Source organism: Tachysurus fulvidraco, chromosome 4 (assembly GCF_022655615.1).
Source record: "Tachysurus fulvidraco isolate hzauxx_2018 chromosome 4, HZAU_PFXX_2.0, whole genome shotgun sequence".
NCBI classification, from domain to species: Eukaryota; Metazoa; Chordata; class Actinopteri; order Siluriformes; family Bagridae; genus Tachysurus; species Tachysurus fulvidraco.
Window position 1 is genome coordinate 24,613,665 of NC_062521.1, and position 13,328 is coordinate 24,626,992.

Consider the following 13,328-nt stretch of genomic DNA (forward strand, 5'->3'; position numbering starts at 1 on the left):
AACAAACTGGCCGGAAAAAAAAAAAGAAGAAAAAAAAGAGAAAAAAGTACTTCCTCTAACATTGCAAAGATAGCATCGACAGTCTACTTCCCTTTCACTAAGTGTTACCACACAACACTGGAAACTGCTCACCTTTCAATTTCACACACTGCATAAAAAAGCGGGGGATAAATTCTTGCTTCAACATGTTAACAACTCCCTTTAGGTACCTTTAGCCATGACAGCATTTCAATATCTAAACACATCAGCTGGATGTAGCTAAAACTAGGATTTGACTTTGCTTTAATTTTAAGTGCACTTGAGCACAGACACACACAGTATAAAAATATAGGTCATTAGGATGAAATGCAGCAGAAAGACCAAAAATATGCACGTCAGCGATAAGAGCTGCATGCTGCAGTCACTCCAAAGATGCGCCTACGGATTACATCTGACTGTAAGGAGCTGTTCGTTACCTCTGATCTCTCCAGCTCTGGCTCTCTTGTAAAGGCCTTTAACATCTCTTTGTTCGCACACGTCGAGCGGCGCATCCACAAAAACTTCGAAGAAAGGGAGGCCCGCTGCTTCGTGAATCTTTCTCGCGTTCAGCCGGTCCTGCACAGAAAGTCCACAAAAATATATATATATAACTCCGATTCAAAAAGAATAAGAAAGCGTATAGTAAAAAACAACAGGATATTTTTTTTTGTTTTAAACTTTTAAAAGCTTTACATTGTTGTACAAGCGTAGTCAAGCTTTCTAAGACTTGAAATATGTTGTCAAACAAGGACGTGCTTAGGTCCCATTTGTCTCTCCTATTATATGCAGCTCAATGGACATGCAATGCAGTTCAGGTACATGCAATGGAAGACTTCTCAAATACATAAAAGTGAGGATCCGTGGAGAACGAGGATCTGGTTTGAGGGTCTGAGGTCGTGGTGGATTCCGCAGCAACAACCGAAGTGGAGGAAGAGGAGGTGGGAGAAGAGGAGGTGCTCAAAAAAGAAACTTCAGCCAGGCTTTTGACTAGTAAACATCACACACTTGCAGAACTTACACCATACACTACCCACTCTATGTTTGTGATCATTTACCATCGACTGGGAAACTATGTCACATGCACATAACGAATGGGGGGCAGAATCGGCCTTTGTGAGACACCACGTCGGTCATCTTGAATTTTTTTTCTCGTCCAGCGTCAGCACCTGTTTCAGTTGAATAAATGCATCATCCAGGTACCTGAAGTGCACTTCTTTTTTGTTGACTTTCACTGTAAATGCACTACTCGGGTCACCTCGTCTCCTAAATTCTGATTTCAAACTAGTGCTTGATAGCTATGAAAAAACTCTAAAGGTAACATTAAAAACCTCACCTGCTCACTTCCTGACCACTGGCTAAATCTACCTAATGCTTTACAAATAGCAGAGATCAGTTCCCTGATTAAAACCTGTGCTTGTCCCTGGCTGTCCGAGTACAGACCGATAATCAAACCTGTCCTTTATCCCCAATATCCTAGGACGGACAGAACGGACCTTCTTGGGCTGCTCACACAGCTGTCAGTTCGAGAATAGACTGCGTTTAATCTAGACTTGAGACTTTCCACTTTTTCGAGATTTCATGAAGCATTGAATATGACCGAGTGTGTCGAGCGAAATCTGAAGCAACTTACTACGCTGGCTGAAAAAATGTCTAGAGCAAAAGATTGAACATGAAGCATACAGTATGTTGTAATAATACATAACAACGAACCATGTTAGGTTTGTAGGACTGTGTGTGATATGCCATTATACTTTTTTTTTTTTTACCCCCTGACAAAGGGTGAATAAAGGGTGTGGTCTGGTATGCAGCCAACAAAAATGCTCCGAATTCAGACAAGTTATTAAGGTTCATATAGAGTACAAAACAAACTTGAAGGAAACTAAGATTGAGACACATTGAACTGAATGTGTTCACATTTTCTGCTGTACGATTAAAATATTTGTCACAACTCCTGCACTCTCTTACCCTGCTGTATGGGGAGATGAAGCTGGCAATACACACGAGACCGGCGTCGGCGAACAGCTTGGCCACCTCGGCTATACGGCGGATGTTCTCTTCTCGGTCTTCAGGACTGAAGCCCAGGTTTTTGTTCAGGCCCTGTCTGATGTTGTCTCCATCCAAAGTATAGCAGGGGATACCGTGACACACCAGGTGCTCCTCCAGAGCCATGCTCACCGTCGTCTTGCCCGCTCCGGACAGGCCTTTGGATAGACAGGGAGAGAACGGTTACTGCAGCGCTGACAACCAAGAGCTTCTGGATACATGCAGAGATGCCATCATGTGCTATTTTTCTCCCTGTAACAATATCTTATTTGTCAAACATTATAAAGACCTTTAGAACTAAACAAAAATTAAGATTTTCCATTATAACCAAATAAATAAATAAAAAGGAAAACAGGACCCTTACATCTCGCTGTATGAATACATCATTAACCTCTTTAATTGTTATATATATATATATATATATATATATATATATATATATATATATATATTTATTACAAGAACCAATCAAGTCATAAAACTCTCCAAATTTACCAAAATAGGCTCACGTGTTCCAGAATCGCCTGTTGGACTGCACGATGTTCACAACAATAATAATTGGATGATAATATGGACATGAAATTGAATGCAGTCTAATCTCAGCAATGATGAAGCTCATAAGCTTCATACCACATCCTTAAACATCTGGTAGAACCAATAACTTGACCTGTCTATACAGGATGTGCTTGATGAATTCCCTCGTCAGCGCTGAAACGCGCTGCTTTTCAAGATAATACCACAAGGCAAAATGCTGAATGTTTTTTTTTTAAACCTTAACTTAAAATGTATAAAATTACCTACAGGTGCATCACAGCAAATGAAAAACTAGATTTGTAAAGTTCATCGCAACAAACTTTAAGATGTTGGCTTTGACGATGCAAGTATTCGCAAAGGCCGGTGCTTTTTGGAGGCGAGTGGACATAAGGGTCAGTGTTACATTTGGAAGCAAGTAAACAGAAAGCTAGGTTGCCAAAACATTTGGAGGTTAATGGAGAGGAGCATGTGACGTCATCAGAATACCTGTAAGGGAGTTCCCTTCATTGTTCTGAATGTTTTGATATGTCACATGTCCATGTTGTAAAAAGTTTTTTGATTTTGCATATTTTGGGGGCGGGGCTGCGGGACAACAAAAAGGCCAGTCGGTACACCAATTTAAACCTTTGTTCAGAGCTGGCAGAGTTTGCTGTAGATAGTTCGAAAGCTTGCCGAGTTATAAACCTCCAAAGATTATAATGGGAGCCTATGGGAAAAAGGGCCAATTTGAGGCCCGGTACCGGAAGTACCGGTACTCGGATCGCTTAGAAAAGAGCAACAAACTTCAGACCAGGATCTACAACATATCCGAATTTGGTCCATGTGGCTCGAAAGCCCTAGGAGGAGTTACTCTTGATAAATATTTGTCTAAGCTTAAACAGGAAACCAGAATGTTGGCTTCTACAAAGTGACAATTATTAGCGCTTTGTTACAGAGCATTTTGAAGGAAGCTTTATTTAAACCTCAGATATTTAGTTCAGTTTGGTTCACAATGGTGAGATCCAAAGAGCTCTCTGAGGCCTTCAGAAAGAAGATTGTTGGTGCTGAAGAGTCTGGTACTGGATATAAATGATCTCAAAAAAATTTGTAATCAGCCATTCCACTGTGAGGAAAATCATTGAAGAACAAGTGGAGAACATTTAAAACTTCCATCATAGCCATCATAGGGCAGGACATCCAAGCAATTTGAAATATCATCACGAGACCTACAGCAAGCTCTTGCTACAGTTGATGTCAAAGTGCATGAATCTACAATGAGAAAGAGACTGAATAACTATCATGGGAGGCGTGCAAGAAGAAAAACATGAGGGCAAGACTGAAGATTTACAAAAGACCACAGAGACAAAGTCCGAGACTTCTGGAATAATGTGCTTTGGACAGATGAGCCTAAAATGAAATTATTTAGACACCATAACAGAGAGCATGTTTGACGTAAACCAAATACAGCATTTGAGGAAAAGAACCTCGTACCAACTTTGAAACATGGAGGTGGAAGTGTTATGGTTCGTGGACGCTGTGCTGTAGCAGGACCTGGCCATCATCACAGAGACCAATATGAGCTCTACATTGTACCAGAAGGTGGTTGAGGAACATGTGAGACCATCAAAATATTAAAGCTGAAGCGGAACTGGACCCTCGAATCATGACAAAAAACATTCCAGTAAAAGAACTGGGTGAGGAAAAAAGGAGACTTCTGGAAAGGCAAAGTCAAACATCACACAGCTGAAAGCTATCTATCTATCTATCTATCTATCAACAGTAAAAATTACATGTACTCTTCTATGCAGTATAATAATAAGTAGAATCCCATAATGACTGTACTAATGAAATGAAAACATGCAAACCCTCAGTAGTCACTTTTGTCCAAAAGTATTGGCACCCCACCGGGTATACTGGTGACGTCACGTGTAGCCCAGCCCCCACAATAAGCGAAATCACAAATTTTGCACCACATGGAAATGTCATATATCAAAACACTCAGCCTGATGAGTGGAAGTGCCTCACGTGTATTCTGGTCAAGTCACGTGACGTCAGGTGAAAATCAAAAATTAGCACAACATGGACATGTGACATATCAAAACACTCAGCACAATGAGGGGAACTACCTCACGTGTATGCTGGTCACGTCAAGCTTTCTGCCCACCTGCCTCAAAAAGTCACACATACTCATATGTCGCTTCCAAAAAGCACCGGACTTTGCAAATACTTGCACCGTCAAAGCCAACATCAAAGTTTGTTGCCACGAACTTTACAAATCTAGTTTTACTTTTAATTTTTTTAAAGTGATTTCAGTTGTTTACATGCTGTTACATCACTTTCATTTACAGGTATAAATTAAAACAAAATCACAAATTCTTGACATTTCTTGATAAAGAACTGAATATTTAATTGGAGCGTCCTAATTATTTCACATGACTTTATATTCCTTCCTAGCTGTTGGGCTACAGGCTTGAAAAAAGCAAAGCCCATTGTTGTAATACCTGTGAGCCACACGGTGCATCCCCGGAAGCCTCCTCTTGTCCCGACAGCTTGTCCGCGTTTGTTTCGGCTCACATGATGAGCTTGGTAGGTGACATTGGTAGCACGTTGCATTCCCTGAAAGAAAGACACAATTTCCTATTTCCTTTAACGTAAAGCTTCCAGACACTGCATATATAATGGGGGGGATTTTAACAACAGCCTATCAATCCTATATTAGACATATGCAACACAAAATTCATTCCATCTTGATTGCCCATTGATGGATTATTTGTTAAAGGTATATTTTCACTTAAAGTTTATGACTGACATCTTATTTATGAACTTTTCTTGCACAGTTAAAAAACCAAACATGGCCATCACATGTATATGTAGTTCTTTCCCAAATTGTTGCTACTGTATGCTGTTACAATTTCCCTTTATCAGGAGAACCAAACCTGTTCCAGCATAATAGCACTGCTCTAAACACAGCCAGCTCCATGGAGACATGGTCCACCAGGATTTCAGTCATAGTAATCAGATTACTCTCAGATTATTTTTCCCACCTGCATTTGTTAATGACTACAAGATTAATTAATTTTTACCATCGTTTCAGTTTACGTACGTCCGTGTTTGCTGTTCCTTTGGTCATGATGTTCTGCCCTTGCTCAAGTTTTCCTCCCATCCTAGCCTATATGTTCTTTTTGTGCACACACAGGCCAGATTAAAACCCTGCTGTCTTGTTAGGACTAAAGAATGCACCAGGTTGTCTTCATGCATGCAATGAACCTTCTCTCATTATAACCAGTCTCTTGGTATCCTGATTTAGTAGTTTATTAAGTCTAGTAGTTTAGTAAGTTTATTTAGTATTTTAAAAAAGGTCATCCAGAAAGACCACAATGCTACAAAACACCTTCATGATGAATTGGGACACCAACTGAACCTCAGACCTCCACAATAATATCAGCAACTGCTGTCATTCATTCATTTATTCATTTTCTACGACTTATCCGAACTTCCTCGGGTCACCGGGAGCCTGTGCCTCTCTCAGGCGTTATGAGACATCAAGGCAGGATACACCCTGGACGAAGTGCCAACCCATCGCAAGGCACACACACACACACACACGACGGACAGTTTTCCAGAGATGCCAATCAACCTACCATGCATGTCTTTGGACCGGGGGAGGAAACCGGAGTACCCGGAGGAAACCCCAGAGGCACGGGGAGAACATGCAAACTTCACACACACAAGGCAGAGGTGGGAATCGAACGCCCAACCCTGGAGGTGTGAGGCAAATGTGCTAAGCACTAAGCCACCGTGTCCCCCACAACTGCTGTCACTAATGCTGAATTATAACAAATCGCTACAGCCGCTCTCTAAAAACTAGCGGAAAGCCTTCATAGAAAAGAGGAGATTAAATCTGAAATGGTTGGTTCAAAGAGCATGAATGTGATGACATATAGTGTATCGCTGTGGGGGTGGAAACAAGGCATTGACGAGCACCAGTTGGCGTTTAAAGGGCGGGGCCAGGACCAGGACCAGGGGAAATGGAAATTGTGACCACGAGTCAACAGTCAATGCATGTGACACAAATTTTGGACAGTTTCTCATTCCATTGATAGAAAATAGGTTTGTTGATGATGATGATGATGTCATCCTTCAGGATGAGAATGCATCTTGTAAAGAAAAATACAGTTTGAAGTTTGACAACGGTTATTCAACTCTAAAATCCCTGCCTCAAAGCATTAGAGACAATTTAGAGCTTTTCAGACTCACAACTCACAAGTAGAGCACGATCCTGTATGACATGGACAAACCGGTACATCCTCTAACAATGCTGGGACAAGCAGCTGTTTAAAGTAGTCGAGAGCTGTATTTACCCAATCGGTGCTAATATGCAAATCAGAATTGTTACGTCAGAGTTTTTGGATGTAGCGTTTAAAACGGCGAAATGATGAAAACACAGGATCCATTAGCAATCGTAGTAGTGAGTAAAAGTAGTGAGAAACCAGATACACCAGGATTCTGTTTAAATGGAGTTTATTCGGTTTAAAAAGCCTTATTGTGTACTAACTGTGTTTGTTTGTTTGTTTGTTTGTTTATTTATCACCCTGTACTTACATCCTGAATAAATGTAAACAGACATTTATGGTGTCCTGGCTGTTATTTGTTTATACGCTACGAGGTAAACAATAGTAAACTAAGTGTATTATATGTACAGAGGTTATAACCAGTGTTTCTAACGTGTATTTAGTTTGTTGTTATCGTGTATCACTGCTACAGTCAGTTTACTCACCCAGTTCTGAACTGCGTTACTCAACTTCTGTTTCTTGTGCGAGGTCGCAGAAGTCTCCATATCTGCCATTTATCGCGCTACAAGTTAAGAGAATAAAGTCTCTCTCTCTCTCACACAGCCGGCTTGCTAATGGATGGCCGACACCAACCCCAACAGCAGGCTAGCGTCACACGTTTGCAGGAAGTGACGCTCTTATGCCGAGCCACGTGTCCTCCCGCCACCTAGTGAGAGGAAATAGTACTGTGCTCGAGTAGTCATAGATATCTGTGGAGTACAGAACTGTATATTTTCTTTAGAGAGAGAGAGAGAGAGAGAGAGAGAGAGAGAGAGAGAGAGAGAGAGAGAGAGAGAGAGAGAGAGAGAGAGAGATTCTTGTCATTGCACATGGTACAACAATTACATGGTCAAAAAGAAAAATATACACATAAATATAATAAGTATAAATATAATCCTAAGTGATAAAAAAAACTATTTAGTTGAAGCAGTTAGTTTAGATAGATAGATAGATAGATAGATAGATAGATAGATAGATAGATAGATAGATAGATAGATAGATAGATAGATAGATTCTTTATTGTTATTGCACATGATACAACAATTACATGGTCAAAAAGGAAAAATATACACATAAATATAATAAGTATAAATATAATATACTGTGATACAATATAGTGATAAAAATATATATAATAATAATATAATATATATATTTTTATATAGTGATAAAAAACTATTTAGTTGAAGCAGTTAGTTTAGATAGATAGATAGATAGATAGATAGATAGATAGATAGATAGATAGATAGATAGATAGATAGATAGATAGATAGATAGATAGATAGATAGATAGATAGATAGATAGATAGATAGATAGATAGACAGATAGATATAGATAGATAGATAGATAGATAGATAGATAGATAGATAGATAGATAGATAGATAGATAGATAGATAGATAGATAGATAGATAGATAGATAGATTCTTTATTGTTATTGCACATGGTACAACAATTACATGGTCAAAAAGGAAAAATATACACATAAATATAATAAGTATAAATATAATCCTAAGTGATAAAAAAATATATATTTAGTTGAAGTAGTAAACAGCTGAGATGTTGCACTTAACATATTGCACATGTGAACGGTGTATTATAAATTTGACTAGAACAATAAAAGTTAAGTTAAAATAATATTAAAATACTGCACATTCATTCTTCTGTACATATTTGTTTTTGGGAATAAGTTAATATAAAGTATATTTATTATGCTTCGAAGCCTGTAATTTTAACTAAAAGTCACATTTTTAATTTAAGACGTGTCATGTTTTATTGCTCCCCCCAACATTATCTCTAAGAATGCCAGTGAATACAGTTTTCAGTTATTATTCATGAATCTTCTTCTTCTACCTTAGGCTTTTCACGTTATGGGTCACCACAATGAGTCATCTGTTTCCACTTAACTATTCACTCTTGCACCAATTAACTTCATGTCCTCTTTTAACACATCCATATATCTCCTCTTTGACCTTCCTCTTGACCTCTTACCTGGCAGCTCCATATCCAACATCCTTCTACTGATATAACCATCTCCCTCCTCTGTACATGTCCAAACCATCTCAATCTAGCCTCTCTGAACTTGTCCCCAAAACAGCCAACCTGAGCTGTCCCTCTGATGTGCTCGTTCCACATCCTGTCCATCCTCATCACTCCTAATGAGAACCTCAACATCCTCATCTCTGCTACCTCCATCTCTGCCTCATGTCTTTTCCTCACTGCTACTGTCTCTACCCCTTACAGCTTAGCTGCTCTCACTACTGTTTTGTACACCTTTCCTTTGATTCTTGCTGATACTCTTTTGTCACACAACACTCCTGACAATTTTCTCCACCCACTCCAACCTGCTCGCACTCGACTCTTCACCTCTTTTCCACACTCCCCGTCGTACTGCACGGATGATCCCTAATACTTAAACTCCTGCACCTTCTTGACCTCAGCCCCCTTTAACTTCCCTCTCGTTCAAACACATGTATTCTGTCTTACTTATCAATTTTCCAGGTGCTCCTCCACCTGCTCCCTACTCTCACTACAGATCACAGTGTCATCAGCAAACATCATTGTCCATGGAGATTCCAGTCTGACTTCATCTGTCACCCTGTCCATCACCATAGCAAACGAGAAGGGACTCAAAGCCGATCCTTGATGTAGCCCCAACTCCACCTTGAACTCCTCTGTCTGACCTGCAGCACATCTCACTGCTCAAGTCAAGTCAAAAAGTTTTTGTTGTCATTTCAACCATATATAGCTGTTGCAGTACACAGTGAAATGAGACAACATTTCTCCAGGGCCAGAGTGCTACACAGAACAAAGACAGAGATAAGGACTTAGTAAGTTAGTCTTAGCCACATAAAGTGCATCTGTGCAACCTGGTGCAAAAAAAGCAGGACAAGACAAACAAGACAAGACTGTGCAGGACAAAAGACAGTGCAAACAAAAAATTACAAGACAATACACAAAAGACAATAAACAGAAAGAGCGCTGACCAGTGTAAATACTGTATATACAACAATATGATACAATTCATATATACAATATATTCAACAATTCAAAAATAACAGTATATTCCAGTATATTCCAGAAACACTGGCATGAACACTGTCACTGTTATATATATATACATATATATACACACATTGTATTTCTCACGCAGAAATTTTTTTTGACCATTTATCATATATGCCGCAGTGCCCAAAATGTATCAGTCCGCTCCACACAATCAAGCGGATCTCTCCTGGAGTTCTCAGTCGAGCCTGACACTTATCCAATCAAAAAAAGAGGCTACACAATAGTCAATCAGAAAATAGCACTATCTGGGTAAGATTTAACGCAACAACCAATTAAAAAAAAACACATATTCAATAGAGAGGGCATTTTCGATGGTCGGTTTGAACAAAACCTCAACACGAAACAGCTTGTCTCTGATCGGGACATTGTCCTCAATCATGACTAAAAATGGCTGGGCTTGAGCCGAACTGTTTTATATGGGAGCAACGTTTCAAATGATAAAGGAGTCCAAAAAGGCAACAAACACTTACAATAAACACCACCAGTCATAATCTCTCTCTCTCTCTCTCTCTCTCTCTCTCTCTCTCTCTCTCTCTCTCTCTCTCTCTCTCTCTCTCTCTCTCTCTCTCTCTCTCTCTGTCTCTCTCTCTCTCTGTCTCACACACACACACACACACACACACACACACAAATGTAAAATTTTTTACAAATGTAAAAAAGAAACAAATGCATAAATGGAAATCAAACAAATACTTTGTATTTGTATTGTGGTCAGTGATCCCATCCTTACCAAACACAACAACTTCCCCATTATTGTTTTTTTTTTTTTTTTTTTTTTTTGGGTTGGGGTGGGGGGGTGGGGTTGGAATGTCACGCTTGCTTGTCTTTACAACTTGAGAGCCCTGTGTGTGTATGTTGTGCTCAGTATAGATCAGTTCAGTTATTAAGGAGTCTGATGGCTTATGTAAAGAAACTGTTACAGTCTGGTCGTGAGGGCCTGAATGCTTTGGTACCTTTTTCCAGTCAGCAGGAGAGAGAAGAGTGTCTGTGGGGTCATCCACAATGCTGTTGGCTTTGCAGATGCAGCATGTGGTGTAAATGTCCATGATAGAGGGAAGAGAGATTCCAATGATCTTCCCAGCTGATCCTCACTATCCGCTGCAGGGTCTTGCGATCCGAGATGGTGCAGTTCCCAAACCAGACAGTCATGCAGCTGCTCAGAATGCTCTCAATGGTCCCTCTGTAAAAGTAGTCAGGATGGGGGGAGGGAGATGTGCCTTTCTCAGCCTTTGTACTGTAAGAAGTAGAGATGCTGCTGGGCTTTCCCTGTGATAGAGCTGGTGTTGAGTGACCAGGTGAAGTTCTCCACTAGATGAACACCAAGAAATTTGGTGCTCTTGATGATCTCTACAGATGATCCGTCAATGTTCAATGGAGAGTGGTCACTCTCTGCTTTCCAAAAGACAACAACCATCTCTTTGGTTTTATCGACATTCAAAGACAGGTTGTTGGCTCTACACCAGGCAGTTAGATGTTGCACCTCCTCTCTGTATGCTGACAGACTCGTCATTCTTGCAAACCCATCTGCAAACTTGATAATATGGTTCATGAGACAGCAGAGTGAGGGACACCAGTGCTTAGTGTGGTGGTGCTGGAGATGATCTTCTCGATACGGACTGACTGAGGTCTCCCAGTCAGGAAGTCCAGGATCCAGTTGCAGAGGGAGGTGTTTAGTTCAATTCAATTCAATTCAAGTTTATTTGTATAGCGCTTTTTACAGTAGACATTGTCTCAAAGCAGCTTTACAGAATATAAACATAGAGCAGAAGGTAAACATAATTAATGATGAAGGAAATAACGAATAGTAAAAGAAATAAGAATTAACAGAATAAAAATTCTAGGTTATTATTAGATATATATAGTTCACAATGTGTATGTATTTATTCCCCTATGAGCAAGTCTGAGGTGACTCAGGCAGCAGTGGCAAGGAAAAACTCCCTTAAATTGGTAAAGGAAGAAACCTTGAGAGGAACCGGACTCAAGGGGGAACCCATTTAGTCCCAGCAGGCTCAGCTTCTCAATCAGGTGCTGAGGGATGATTGTATTGAATGCTGAACTAAAGCATTCATATGTACAGGTGGGTAAGGGCTAAATGAAGGGCCGTGGCAATGGCATCATCCGTGGCGCGGTTTAGACGATATGCAAACTGTAGGAGGTCCAGTGAGGGTGGGAACTGGGTCTTGATGTGCCTCATGACAAGCATCTGGGAGGGAGGCATCACTATCACAGGCAGGTGAAGCTGTCTTGTAGCTTGTGATCGCCTGTATGCCTTGCCACATGCGCTGGGTGTTGTGAGGTTGCAAGCTGTGGCTGAAGGGGATAGCAGATCGTTATTCAGGGATATTGCAAGATCATAAACTGGAGAGGAATCACCTGGGATGATCAGCAGTTCAGTTTTGCTAGGATTGAGCTTTAACTGATAAGCAGTCATCCATGATGATATTTCAGCCAAACATGCTGAGATCTGATCAGAAGCTGTGGTATCTGAGGGTGGGAAAGAGAAGATAAGTTGTGTATCATCAGCATAGCAGTGGTAAGAGAACCCATGTGAGGAAATCACCATGAAAGTGAGTATACATGGAAAAAAGAAGAGGACCAAGTACTGAGCCCTGTGGAACACCAGTGGAGAGTCTTCGTGGGGCAGATGTTACTCTCCTCCATGTTACCTGATATGAGTGTCTTTATAGGTAGGAAGCAAGGTAGGTACCTCCACTCTGATGTACAGTAACTCTATGTTACCTCTTTCTTCTGGAAATAAGTGTTAACTACAGCCTTTTCCATTCACTTAGCAAAGTCCACCACCATCTGACTTCTAGGTTCCTTTCCTTAACACCAAACCTGCCCATCACCTCCTCATTAGCTCTGTTCCCCTCATCAACATGCCTGTTGAAATCAGCTCCAATCACCACTCTCTCCCAACTGGGAATACTTTGCTCTCCTCACATCTGGTCTCCTGCACACACAGTATATCTACTTTCCTTCTCTCCATCATGTCCACCATTTCACTACCTTTCCCTGTCATTGTACTTATTATTTATGAATAACATGTCATAATTATAAGTTTATAATAGTTTGATTTAATATCATGGAACATAAGCGGTGTTATACACAAATCAGATAAAACCACCATCTTAATATTGTTTAGTTGTCCCTTGTATCAGAGCTCTGACCCATCAAGGCATAGACTGCACTAAACTTCTGAAGGTGTGCTGTGGTTCCTAGCACCAAATCATTAGCAGTAGATTCTTTAAATCTTGTAAGCTCTGAAGTGGGGCATCCATGAATAAGGCTTTGTTTTTTCTAGGAAATCACACAGATGTTTTATTGGCAATCTGGAGAATTATGTTGTGTTCC

At 40.3% G+C, this 13,328-nt stretch overlaps 1 protein-coding gene across 1 annotated transcript in view; it reads right to left on the reverse strand.

Annotated features, from left to right (window-relative positions):
- The window catches only part of papss1 (3'-phosphoadenosine 5'-phosphosulfate synthase 1), a 33,411-nt gene extending 25,860 nt beyond the window's left edge, over positions 1-7,551 (reverse strand). Inside the window, exons 1-4 of the mRNA XM_027146067.2 lie at positions 7,352-7,551; positions 5,076-5,190; positions 1,984-2,219; positions 456-594 (exon numbers count right to left, since the gene is read on the reverse strand). Of these exons, the coding sequence (XP_027001868.1) occupies positions 456-594; positions 1,984-2,219; positions 5,076-5,190; positions 7,352-7,420 (559 nt within the window). The 5' untranslated portion in view covers positions 7,421-7,551. The remainder of the gene's footprint in view (positions 1-455; positions 595-1,983; positions 2,220-5,075; positions 5,191-7,351) is intronic.
- Between the last annotated feature and the right edge of the window lie 5,777 nt (positions 7,552-13,328).